Below are 14,011 nucleotides of genomic sequence, written 5' to 3' on the forward strand. Positions count from 1 at the left end.
CCTACAAGGCTTTGTCTTTGGAAAAATAGTTCCGATACCCAAATTATACCAGTGCATCTATATGTTAAATATATGACACAACACAACCTCGACACAGTGTGTACGTGTATTTAAACCTTTTATACTATAAAATTTTTTTTGTTATATGAAAATAACGAGACAAAACTGTTATAAAACTATTATAAAATCGACGAACTTTTCTTCAGTAATATTAAAACAAATCATCAATAAATTAAGTTACACGATTATTTCATTCCGCTGTTTCACGTACGTTTAAATTAGTATTTCATTTAGTATCAATTATTAATTTTTATAAGCGACTATTATCACTCATAATGAGAATCACCTGTCGTGTGCAAAGATAATTAAGTACACGCAAAATGGTGATCTCTGGTCGAAATCGGTAACTTTACATCTACGAATCTCCACCTCGAAAGAAGCAGAAACAAAGAACAGTCATAATTGAGAACTGCAGGTAAAAAATGGATGGAAAGAAAGCGGATTCTACGAAGAAGCATTCGAGTCTGTGGTAATTCCTGTGAAACGCTTCTAACGGAGTTCAACACCCACTTTGTTGCTTCCTACACGCGGATGGAAGCTGGAAGATGCGCCAACACGATGTCAATGACGGAAGAGAGAAGTCATCGATCTTCCGTCGTAAACACGGTCGCTCAGCAAGAAAGAAACGTCGCTGAGGATACTGCTGGAATACTTGCGAAAGAACGTTTATGCAATACCTTAAGGACCAGAGACGACATTCTTTCGCTTTATCGACCATGACAGAGCTGATCCTGGCTGCGGATGATTATATGTTCCGCGAATCGTACGAGCTGATCATCTCTGACGTAATTTAAACACCGTATCGAGGACCTTAAAAATATCATAGTTCCTGTCGGACGAGCATCTAGTATCGAGATAACGAACCATTATTGTGCCATAGCGCGTCATCGTCTGGCGTTTTATCGTATTTTTCCGATAGCTTTGCTCGCGCAGCGAAACGCCATTTTTGTACCGTTTATCGCCCCACTTGTGAAATGAATTTTACTTTTACGCTGCTTGATTTTCGAATTGCTCGAACAAGGGTTATGCTTGGACGGCTTAGGATTATTTTGGTATAATTTCGATGAATATTGGGAAATTACGATGATTTCTTTCATTTCTTCTTCGCAAACAATACTACAATTTAATCTTCTTTGAAATTAATCAGATGTTCCTCTGTGTGTATTGAGTGAGAGTGTTTCCCATTCATTTATTTTATCGTATGTAAGATCCCGTAAGGGGTAAACGGAGTTTTGCGGTATCTAAGATACTTCAGCATTGAAGTATTGATACAGTCGGTGTATCTTATATATTCACTGACTTTGGTGAAAAATTTCAGTGAAAAAGTTGGCGAATTATTGGATATTATAGCGGAAAAATAATTATTAGAAGAATCGGTGACGATCATTACCTTTTGGTCTATTTCGGTCGATCGCTGATATATAAAGATCGCACAATCGTAACAAGTTATCTGCAGGTTTGACTTTGGATCAGACGGATCTAAAGTTCCATTGGGGTGGATAATGGTGCAATGGGGGTGACAGTGGTCACAGGCTACGACTATATATTCAATAATGTATAATATAAGAGGAATCTTATTTGGATGGTGTTACCCTGTATCGAGATCTATCTTTGCTTCGAGGAACCATCTAGCTTATCAATTCTAGAAGCTGGGTTCAGTAATACAAAGGGTTGTCATAGGGCCTATAAAGATCTTGCCAAAGGGTTCTACGGGACACACTTCTGGACACATTGTTTAACTGCTATAGCGAAAATAGCTTTTGCTCTATGTTAAATAGGATTATCTTTGGTACAAAAGGGTGCCAATAGGGCGTTCATTGTAAGGCCCCTAAAGCCAGAGTTTCTATGCGTAGCCACCTGCACGTGGTGAGACCTGGAAATTGACATCGTTTTTCAAACATAAATTATTCAATAATCTAAAATCTGCTTTCAGTTAGACACTTCCAATATCGTCTTCGCATATCCAATTCGGAGCTAATACGAGATTCCAAAAGAAACTCAGACTAAAGACTCGCAACGTATCCAAGGATCTCGATCACTCTATCATCCTTCTCATCGTGCGAACCTGTTTGCTACGCACAAGTTAGAAGACCACTGTGCCCACGTGCGAGTCGAAAAATAGGAGAACAATGCGCTCGAAAAGGTTACATGCAAATCGAAAGCAACCGTGTGCCAGCGTATACGCGTACCTGCTTGACGTAACTGACGGGTGAAACGACGACGCGAATGAAAAGAAAGAAAGAAAGGAAGAAAGAAGTCTTATAATGCAAAGTGTAACGGCAGGTAGAACCGCAGAAAAATTCGACCCGATAACCGCAGGAATATCAATGAGCCGGTCGCATTCTCCGATTACAAATAGTCGGTTGTTGCGACACACGGCGGAGAGAGAACGTAATTTGGGTTGCTCGTTCGCGATGTGACTGCTAAAACAAACGACCAACAAGCCCGTGGCTGTTCGCTTCGAGAACATCACAGCCCGTAAATGAATGGCGTCCATTAGTGACTGCTGCACACCCGAAAATTCCTAACGCTAACTTTATCACCGTGGTCAGTGAAACTGCTGATTATTGTTGGTTACAGTTTCAAACGATATCGGCTCTTGCTGTCACACATGCAGTCCAAGTTTACTCCGATTGCCTTTTCACACGCACCGAAGGATTTCATGGAGGTAGTTAGAGGGTGAATTTGGGGTAACTCGAACTCCCAAAGAAAGATAGCGTGAGAGGAATCTTTATTTTCGATGACGACATCCTGCATCGGGACTTATTTTAGTTTCGAGGAAAATTTATAAGCTGAGCGGATCTTCGAAGCTAGGCTGAATAACGCTATGAGCAGATGTCATAGAGCTTATGGGAACCTCGCTGAAGGGTTCGAAGGATCACTTTTCCGCAGTTCACCGTGTAGCACGCACCAAGAAAAAACTTGAACCCCCTTTATACTGTTGGAACCCGGATTGAGAACGTTATAGACCGATTAATCTTTTGTAATATATTTCGGAACATTTCTATATACAATATGAATTCTGTAACGAGGCTACGTCAGAAAATACAATAACTATGCATCGATGGAGAAGAATAAGAACTGCTTTCGTACTGCTTTCGGGGGTGGTTATATATTCTTACTTTTTGGAGGGGTGAAAATGATCATTGGTCCTTAGTCAAGGTAGAAATGAGTAAGATGCTTTGACCTCTGACGTCGGTCTGCCTTTATCAGCTGGGTCCTTTCAATGACTAAGAGTCAACTGACCGTTGGTCATCCAGCAATACCATTAACCCTTTGCAGACGAGCGCTGCATGTGTGCATTCGGCGGAAACCATCAATTTGGCCGAGGAACTCATATATGCGTTCGGCGAAAACAACTGATAGGGCCGTGGGGCTCATAAATGTGTCCCACGTAAACACGTTGCTATGGCCGAGAAACACATATATGCGTCCGCTGTTACGGCCCTAGGACCGCATGTCCCAAGTTAAATGGTGGACTGTTTTATGTCCTTATTGGTAGCGTCGCTATGAACGAAAATCGCGTTTAAGTGGAAATGAGCGCTGGTAGTTTTGAATGACTATCGGCCCCACGATACGATTTACTCAAAACCGCTCCCTTCGCAAAGGATTAAGAAATTTAAAATATAGTTAAGAGTAGAAGTTCTCGTTGAGTATTATTAACCTAATCTTGCCACGATAGGAAAGCACATAGATAGATATCAAGCGCAAAGCTTTTAATATTCGAAATCAAAATATATGTGACATAGATCACTTTCGTAATCTCTGGCACCATCAACTGTATAATGAAAGTTTCAGGAAAATTAGAAGAAATTATGCGACATTGGTACGGATCACGCTAAATTCTGTAATATCACACGCTAATAATAATAACCCACGACTAATTTAAAATTGAAATAGGACACGTGGAACGTGCCACATCCCACAATTGCAGACATTTCGCATGTCATCGACACCTATACCCGCAAATAATGCCAACCAGATTGTCCTCCTTACAACTACCGTTCGTTTCGAAGTGGGTGTTGTGCATTGTCAAGATTTGTAATACAATGTGACATGAATTTTAAAACGAGCGACTTGTCAGTCGCAAAAATTATGGATCACTGTTCGATCACGTAGCATGATAATACATCGTTATATCGACACAATTTTTCTCAGGTTAAATCGAACGATATTTCATACGTCCTGGGCACCTTAGGCCACCGGTAACCTATAGAAAAGTTTTTGTTTGTACGATAAAATGAACGTAATAATTTCATGTGGTAAATCATTAAGCGACATTATACGGCAAATCGTAATAAAATAGTGAATTATTACTTCAATTAAATGTTCATGTAACCAGCACATTTATTGCAGCTAATTGTGCACGCTTATCTCAATTACGTTATTTGTTTATTACCCCTCATTTACCGATATTCAGTAAAATCTCATTTATTGCCAAACTAACTACGATTCCACAAAAAATCATTGCAGCCCATTTAAAAAAATGCAATTATCATAAATAATTTACCCTTTCCTGTTGCACCACAAAATCTCAAATTATAGAAACAATTCGATACAATTCGAGTCTAAACTTTTCGAAATCCTTCCTGAGGAGTTTGTTTCATCAAAGGAGTATAATAAAGCTATCGCCGTGTTATCTACAGTCTTCACCACCTCAACGAATAGTCACGTAAAATCGCCATACACAACGAAGTATTACGTAAAATGCAAAAACACGAAACAACATGAATGAAATTACAAGATTTTATCCGCAGAGATCCGACTATCAATTTGCTATCAGGGAGTCAGTATACCACTGCGTTCACGTGTCAATCGGAACCCATGGATCGGAGTGAAGCATATCCCGTGTATAACGTATGAAATGCGACTAATGAATGAAAAAAGTGGTGGAAGTTATGGTGTCGCGACCTCGTTCATATGGCCCCGTTCGTTCTCCATACCTGAAGGCTCACGGGCATTTTTCGTCCTTCCGTCAAACAAATTGCCGCCGTAGAATGCAGACACCCTTGTATCGCGGAAATAACAGTGAGCCAAACGATGGCAGGCTTGAAATTGCAGTTAAGTATCGAGTATAAATTTTGAATGACGAAAAACGGAAAAGGGACGTGGGAAAAACGAGAAGAAAAAGCCGCGAAGTATCAGCTTTATGTTCTCAAGCTAACAGCGTCAGGTCAACCAATGAGAAATGGCCTTATCGTATAATCGCCGAGTCGACCCATGAAATATCGAGCGATAAGTTACATTGGATAGACGTTCTATGGCGGAACGTCGGTATTCCTTTCACTAAAGTGGTTCTCAAAGATAGAGAGCTGCAGGTTGTCCATCTGATGGTCATGGAACGGTTCTTTGCTCGGTCGAGAACCTCGTCCTATGGCGATACACTTTTATCGTGACGCAATCCACCTGCTATGTACATTTCTCGAGGGGGCACGAAACGCAAGCGATAGTGTAAACTACAAAGTACGGACTTACCGTTCAGATGTCGACGCTTTTGTTCCAGAATGATCTCTCCCAGATAGCAGACGTTCCTCTTCGAGAAGGATACACCGATCTCGTTCACGGTCCTCATGCTCGTCAGGTAAACACTGAAGATAAAAAGAGAGATTCTCTGTTAGACGCTGCGAATATGGGATTTGCCTGCTGATACGAACGTGACTCCTAGGCTGTTTTTGGGATTCGGTGTTCACGTACTGAACCTATTTGACGCTTCTAGATTTTTCATTCCCTTGCGATACATAGCAATGAAATTTTTGTATATACTTTATGTCGAAGTTATTTTGATTTTTTGGTTTGCTTTTCTATATTGACATATTTTTCGTTCGAATATTTTTAGTTTAGGAAATATAAAGTATACAAAAATTATTCGAATGGGATTCTGTAATTTTACGCGGGAAAATTTGTTTATTTAAATAGGCCGAATGTTACGAAATTATTACGCGAAGCTAATGTTTTAACATTATCGTATGGACAAATCTTGAATGAAATAAATGCTTAAATAATATAATATATTTCTTGCTATTTCATGTTTCTATATTTATTTTATAATTAAAGGCGTTAATGATATGCTCCTAGTTAAAGATTAAAGTTTCAAGGAAAGTATCAAAGTGTGTTGTGAGATTAATATTATCAGAAACACACTTTCAGAAATTATTTCACCTTTTCCAAGTTCTCAACAAAAGGCACAAATTAGGTCACATGAATTTTAAAAAATTTGGTCTGTATTGTACTTTTATTTCAAAGTTTTCCGCTGTTAACTTGAAAGTTAAAAAGTCCATTTTGTTTCTCGCATTGTGTTTCCGAGAACTTACGCTTGAGTCCTAGTTTATATCGTACTTCAAAGTGGTAGGTCCCAAGAGTGCGACAAAGTGTAAAATTGTTTTGAAGTTATATACTCCTGAGAACCATGCAATTTTAACATGTTCGCTATATCAATAACCTAGATATTACTAATTAGATCTATTACGATACGTTCCCGATTAATTATAAAGCAAAAATGTTTAAGAAGTATTATCACAAGTATATCTTAAGTAACGAAAACACGTGACTTATGGTTACCATAATTTTCTAATATGATAACAATAGTCTTTTTAATTTATTTTATTTTGTGTATTTCAAATAGTAAGATTAATATTTTGCAAACTTACCATTTTTTCCATCTCGACGTCAGATTTTCCAATTTATAGTGGATGATAGATTTTAAGCCGGTATCATTGCCCAGAACTAATATTGGTTCACTTCGACTTCCATTTGCTGCAAATGATTCTATTTCTTCATAAATAATAGATGCTTCTATGTCTTGTTGAAACTCGATATGGACGAGAAACAATCTGTAAATAAATGTAAAAAACATTGTTAGCATAAAATCTAAGCTTATACTAATTATCATAAATTTAGTTACTTTAAAACAAAACGTTTACCTGTGATACGATTTCAGATCGTTGGTAATTAATTTTAAACAACCACCTCCTTCGAAAGAAAACTGAGTGCAAAATTCAAAGTAATTTACGTCTAGCAGCGGTGTTTTATTTTGAATATTTACATTATTTTCTAAAATTCGAATAACGTATTTCCTTGTTTCATAAACGTATTGTACCGCCGATTTTACACATTCATTTCGATCATTTTCACTTTTTTGTTCAGGAGGTTGAGGAAAATATGTAAATTTCAAGTACGGTATAGGTACGGAAATTTGTGGTTTTTGTAGGGATAAGTTGTAAAATGATTTCTCTTCGAATATACTTTTGCCTTTTATAACGTGTATGTCAAATTCTAGCTGTAGAAAATTTAGGTGTTGGTTATAATATATTTACTTAATACAAATTTTTTATAAATAATATGGAATATTTAATGTACCTCACCGCAACGATAATACGCGTTACCACTTCCACGGCAAAATGATGTTTTAAATACTTCTTCTTCGTAAATAGGTACATGAACGTATAAATAAGAAAATAATTGTGCCCAAAATACATCCTCTAATTCTTGAAATTTTTTGGAGCCGAAATATTCATAAGTCCAGCCCGGCGCAAAAATTGCAACGGAAAGTTCTTCCTCTCGTATCTTTCTTAAAGCCTGCAAAATTAAGTAACTTTGGTAAATATTTATTAATTATCTACTTTCATGAAATATCTGATGTTGTATCTACATATGTTGAATTAAATCCACCACCACCAGGACAACCTCTTCCCCAAACATCTATGCCTACATAAATATCATGAATATCTCTGTTATGATTTTTTGCGAGTGCGTAACTTTTTTCTAATTTCGATTTATTCCAGTTATAATTCAAGTAAATGCCATCACAATTTAAAAAAAAATCTCTGAAATAAAAAATCAGAGATATATAATACGAAGTACTATTTAAATTTTAGAAACAGATATAATTATAAAAGTATAAGAATAATAAACTTACAAATTTTTATTATTAAGTTCATTTTGCCAAGATAAAGTTCCTTCATTAGTTACACTGTCGTACCATATAACTTCAGAATTTTTAATTGCTTGATGAATATTTTCTGTTAGATATTTCACGAAATAAATTAAATTATTAACATGCTCACTTTTAATGACATTTTCAACATTTAATAACCAGCCATCAAATTTATAAAATTTTGCAACAAATATTAGTGCATCTGCAAACCTTCTCACTTCCTCCTGAGATTCAAGTATATGATCCCAGATACCTTCTCTTTCAGTAATCACAGTGCCAAGCACTTTAACACCATGATCATGTGCTGCGTTAATCCATCCAAAAGGTGGTATGGTTATAAAATAATGACTGAAATACACAAAGGTATCGATGACACTCCAATAATAAAATATATAAGAATCATAGAATTTTGATCCATCTATAAATCTGAAAAAAAAAGAAAAGAAAGAGAAAAATAGTTATATGTATTTTGCATGACATGTATGTATTACATAATAAACATAATGAATCTTACGAATATTACCTGTCTTCTAAGTAACCGCCTTTCATATCATGACAAAGCAACGTCCTGGGTTGATTTTCTCTATCAAACTTTTGTAATTGTATTTTTTGTGCATTTATTTCTGAACCATTGTACACATAATCTGTTGATTCCCTTAGACCCTTAATATTAGGCCATGGTTTCAAATTTCTCACATTATCATATAATTCTTCCAAATTCTTGAGGGGTTTTGATTCTGTGACTTCAGTTGTCATCTCTATGATTTGCACTGTTCTGTGGACAACTTCTAAATAGTTTTCCATTTGTTAATTTGCACAAAGGTTCTCCTTTCTATTTACATCACCGGAAGAATATAGAACATTTATTATGTTGATAATGACTGCAACAAACGGAACTTGCATATCAATTTATGTCTAATTATTTTATGCCATTATCTATGTCTTACTAATGTGGATAGTGGAATGTATACATTTTTCTGGTTATCTGAAACGAAATGATAAGAATGAAGCCTAAGTGTTTGTGTACAATCTAATCATTTTAACTCTAACTCATCAACAAAAATATTTGTAGAAATATATTTCTTACCAAGTGTTATAATAAATAAATCAAAATAAATATCTTGAAATAAATATAGTTGAATAAATGTTTCAACAAACTGTATTTATGTCAATATCTCAGTAAATAGATTCAACGTTTGACACTTAACCTTTATGCACTATCAACGTGGCTATAAGGTTAGTGTCAATCTGTACTACCAGAGGCATCACTTACTTCTCCATTCTATAATTCTGCATTTTTATTTTTTAACGTTAATATTTTGTTTTTTTCTCGTTTTCCATACTAATAATATTTTGTAATTTATATCTAAGTTCATTTATCATAACTTTTCGAAAATAAATTTTCTTCAATGATTCTACATTATTCAATACTTATTATTCGGCTTAATACTACTGTAATTATTAATTGTAATTATTAATATAATATGATTTCATAATACAATTTCATATATATACAGTATATTGATTTTTATGTATCGAGCCATTCCAGTTCTACGAATAATTAATTATTAGTATAATCACATTTCAATTAATTACACTGTTCAATATGAACTTTAATCTGCAATATTCAGTGTGTAATTCTTGTAAAGTTAAATTCTCAAAAAACGAATCCATAATTGAAATTGCTCTATCACCTTTAGTTTTCGAAAATTCTGAATTTTCTTAAAACGCAAGATTTTTGGTTAAAATGTGGTACTACGTAAAAAGTAACAATGTTAGGGGGTTCATTCTTGTCTTAAAGGTTAAGTGAATGTATCCTTAGTTTATTAATGTACAATAATCATAATTATTTATATTGCTGGATAATTACAACTGGTCATTAAAATTTAAAAATAAGTTGCCGAGCATACTTTCTATGCATTATTCTTGCATTTTTACAAAAAGTTTTTTACCTGACACGAATTTCCTTCGCAGTAACGTATTCTGTAGGCTTTACTAAAGGAAAAACTATAGATCACAATTGTTGAAGCAGTTTGGAATTCGAATAAATAGAGATGTTCATCGGTATCATATATACGACGTTTCACCACCGCTCAGCCATTGGTGCTATACCTGACAGTGCCGTAGCTACGCGTAATCCAGATACCAAGTGCAATGGAGTTCATATTTCACAGTTAACGAAAAAAAAAAAAAAGAAATACATATATATATGATTCATTATATTTTGCAGACAAACGACATAAGTATATATGCATCTCTTTCACGTATTTACAACAGCGTTATTTATTCGTTGTTTTGATCTCCATTTATGATTTTTATAGTAATCAAATTCCATACAATCAATCATACATTAATTATTAATAAAAGTATTATTGGTGAAGATAAACTGTTAAGATTAATAGCAAATATTGCTTACGTATAATTACTGTATGTTCTCTTCTGTTATTGTAAAAATAGCAAGGGATGAAAAGAAAACGTCTGAAATGTGTAGAAAAATATAAAGCGCAGTCTGAATCCTGTTAATAGATAAACTCAATATACTCCTAATGCAATCTACTGATACGGTACTAATTTAACAGTTCGAACGACTAATGCCATCTATGATTTTGTACTCGAAGCTCGGGATAGTAGAAACACAAAATATGCCAGATCGTCTAAAACCATGCAACGTGAAAGACGAGAACAGAAGATAGATAGAAAAGGACAGAGTAGCTTCGACACGGGAAATTAACAAATTACTCAATTTTTGTGATTAATTTATGAACTTTTATAATTTTATCGCAAAGTTGAAACTCTGAGCAACATTCTTATATAACTTTTGTACATAATTTGTTTCCAATTTGATTATTATTAATAATTATTTAATGGCGTGGGTAATCTGAAAACAACGCCGAGCATGATTATTGGGTAAAATATTTAATTATATTCAAAACTAGGAGAAAAATATGATCAAAAGTGACATGAGAAGATGCGCAAGGACATGATTTATATAATGAATACATAAAGCTTCATAAATTAATTGCATAAGGGATAGTAATTAATGAAAAACCAATGGCGTCTTCGACAATTTTCGGCAACAATTCAAACACTGCGCAGAACAATTATTAATAATTAATTAATTAGGTACAAATTTATATCGAAAAATATATTGGAAAGTTCTTGAAGGATCTGGCTTTACGAAGCAATTATAAAAGTTCATAAATTAATCACAGATATTGAGTAATTAGTGAATTTTCCACTGCCGATTTGATTTATTAAAATATATTCGGAGCACATAACCAGAGTTAGTAAATTGACATCAGAGCCATCTATGATTTTAGACTCAAAGCTCGAGTTCCGCAACGAGAGGATAGATGGCTCTGATGTCAGGTTACTAACTCTGGTTATGTGCTCCGAATATATTTTAATAAATCAAATCGGCAGTGGAATATTCACTAATTACTCAATATCTGTGATTAATTTATGAACTTTTATAATTGCATCGTAAAGCCAGATCCTTGAAGAACTTTCCAATATATTTTTCGATACAAATTTGTCCCTAATTAATTAATTATTAATAATTGTTCTGCGCAGTGTTTGAATTGTTGCCGAAAATTGTCGAAGACGCCATTGGTTTTTCATTAATTACTATCCCTTATGTAATTAATTTATGAAGCTTTATGCATTCATTATATAAATCATGTCCTTGCGCATCTTCTCATGTCACTTTTGATCATATTTTTCTTCTAGTTTTGAATATAATTAAATATTTTACCCAATAATCATGGTCGGCGTTGTTTTCAAATTAGCCACGCCGTTAAATAATTATTAATAATAATCAAATTAGAAACAAATTATGCACAAAAGATATATAAGAATGTTGCTCAGAGTTTCAGCTTTGCGATAAAATTATAAAAGTTCATAAATTAATAGCCGGAATTGCGTAATTAGTTAATTTTCTCTGCCGGAGCCTTTCTGTCTTTTTCCACCCGTCTTCCGTCCTTGTCTACCACGTGACGAGGTATAGACGACCTCCTTATACATTCTATGTTCCTATCACTTTTCTGCTCAATTGGACCAAAATCATAGATGGTGCTGATCGAATGTCGCTTGAATTTTCTACCCTTAGAAAAATTGGCGCCGTATTTAATTTGCTACCGTAGAGGTATATTAAGCTTATTTAATAACACAATTTCTACTACAATTAATCAGTGGAATTTATGCAAACGGTGCGAAATTTGTATCAATAGGATTCTTGGAAAAATGATATTAATTTCGTTGTAAGGATAAAGTTACGTATTAATATAAAATCATTAAATTCAATGTTATATATATATATAGTTTATTGATTTTTATGAATCCAGCCATTCTATTTCAGCGAATAATTCATAATTAGTATGATCACGTTTTAATCAATTATTGCTAAAGATTTTCCAAACATTGTATTACTATAAATTACAATTGTTCTTTTTTTTATATTCAGTAGACGGAATTCTTATTAAGAACCTGCCTGGGAAGTATATTTGAAACTTGGAATTAAATAAAATGATATTTATCTTACATATATTCTTTTTCTAAACAAAAAGTGTACTATAAATATTTAATTGAAAAATATACAAGTATAAATTACATCTTCTGCAAGCTTTATCGGAAATACAAAAAAATTGTTTCCTAAAAACAATAAAACTAATAATAATATAAATTAATATACTAACTATAAGTAATACAGGTCGATTTAATAGAAAAAAAGGAACTATTTAAAAATACAAATAATTTCATAAAAGAATAAAAATATAATAACGTAACTGAAACATGACCGTAAAAAGGACAAAAAAAGTGGGTGACAATTGAAATCGATTACATGTATCGTAAGATCTTCCTTTATTTAGCGTACAACCCTTTTTAAGAAGACAGGAGATCCCACGGGTACAAGACAGACACAACAGTGTGTGGGATGATTGGAAGACGTACGAGATCGTTACGTAAAAGATCAACTGAAAAACGAACTGCCATGATGGTCCCGCGTGATCTCGTGATGATCCCACTTTTTCTTTCCATTCGTTTCTTTTCGCTTTTCCATTTTTCCCGCAATTTCGTGTTTGAATCTCTATGGAACAAATCGCTATGAAACGACAATGCACAGATTGTCCTCGGTTGCCTCGAAAAGTGACACGATTAAAAAATAGTAGTCTCGATCGTTAATCGACAGTGGTCACGACATTCGAGATCATCCTGTTTCCTATTTCGCCTATGGTTAAAAGTAAATACGTGTACAGGCCGTGTCATGGTGATGCGATTACGCGGGCTCGTTAACGAAAATGCGATTAACGTGTACGACAATAAATTTGAATCGTTGCAAGAAGCGAACCCGATGACACTGTTCGAAACGTTGCACGATATTCTATGGCATACAACTAATTGAACGAACGTTCGCAGAAGTTTACGGCAAACCTTGCGACAGGATGTCGTATCTTCTCCATATGTATTGTAAAACTTTTAGACAAAGTTACCTTTTGAATGTATATATCACAATGGATCCTCTACCTAACTATGCGACTAACTATGAACAATTAACTCGTCATCGTAAAAGTATAATTACAACCCTTCGCTCTCCTCGTATCTGATTCTGTATCGTAATCGGTGCTACAATAAGATCGTTAACTATTTGTACGCTGAGATAGATTCTCTTTATAATCAAATGTATCTGTGACATTGCGTTCGAAGATAGATGGATCATTTTTGGAACAGGTAATTTCTGTACATACAATTCCAACTATTATTGCTTACAATTTGCCAAGGAGAATTCTTCGGTAATAGATAAATTTGCCTATTTATTTATTCTTATAACAGATAAATCAACAATATGAATTAAAATAACGAAAGAAAAGAAAAAGAAAAGAATTATCCTTAATAATTGTTATTCTATGCCAAATAATGGATCAGTAATTATTCAATCTAATTTTGTAAAAGTAAAATTGCTTTTACAATATTTTCTTTCGCATAATTATTAATCTTACTCTCTATTCAAAATAGATCCTA

At 34.2% G+C, this 14,011-nt stretch overlaps 1 protein-coding gene across 2 annotated transcripts in view; it reads right to left on the minus strand.

The window, feature by feature from the left end:
• The window catches only part of ENGase (cytosolic endo-beta-N-acetylglucosaminidase), a 62,226-nt gene extending 52,203 nt beyond the window's left edge, over positions 1-10,023 (minus strand). Inside the window, exons 1-8 of one of the 2 annotated variants that reach the window (XM_017907909.1) lie at positions 9,946-10,023; positions 8,517-8,874; positions 7,976-8,419; positions 7,709-7,883; positions 7,417-7,635; positions 6,981-7,336; positions 6,708-6,890; positions 5,536-5,648 (exon numbers count right to left, since the gene is read on the minus strand). In XM_017907909.1, the coding sequence (XP_017763398.1) occupies positions 5,536-5,648; positions 6,708-6,890; positions 6,981-7,336; positions 7,417-7,635; positions 7,709-7,883; positions 7,976-8,419; positions 8,517-8,797 (1,771 nt within the window). In that variant the 5' untranslated portion in view covers positions 8,798-8,874; positions 9,946-10,023. Of the gene's footprint in view, positions 1-5,535; positions 5,649-6,707; positions 6,891-6,980; positions 7,337-7,416; positions 7,636-7,708; positions 7,884-7,975; positions 8,420-8,516; positions 8,940-9,945 lie in introns of those variants that run through there. The other variant, XM_017907900.1, reaches the window with a different exon arrangement.
• Between the last annotated feature and the right edge of the window lie 3,988 nt (positions 10,024-14,011).

Source organism: Eufriesea mexicana, unplaced genomic scaffold (genome assembly GCF_001483705.2).
Source record: "Eufriesea mexicana isolate 0111107269 unplaced genomic scaffold, ASM148370v2 scaffold33, whole genome shotgun sequence".
Taxonomy (NCBI): domain Eukaryota; kingdom Metazoa; phylum Arthropoda; class Insecta; order Hymenoptera; family Apidae; genus Eufriesea; species Eufriesea mexicana.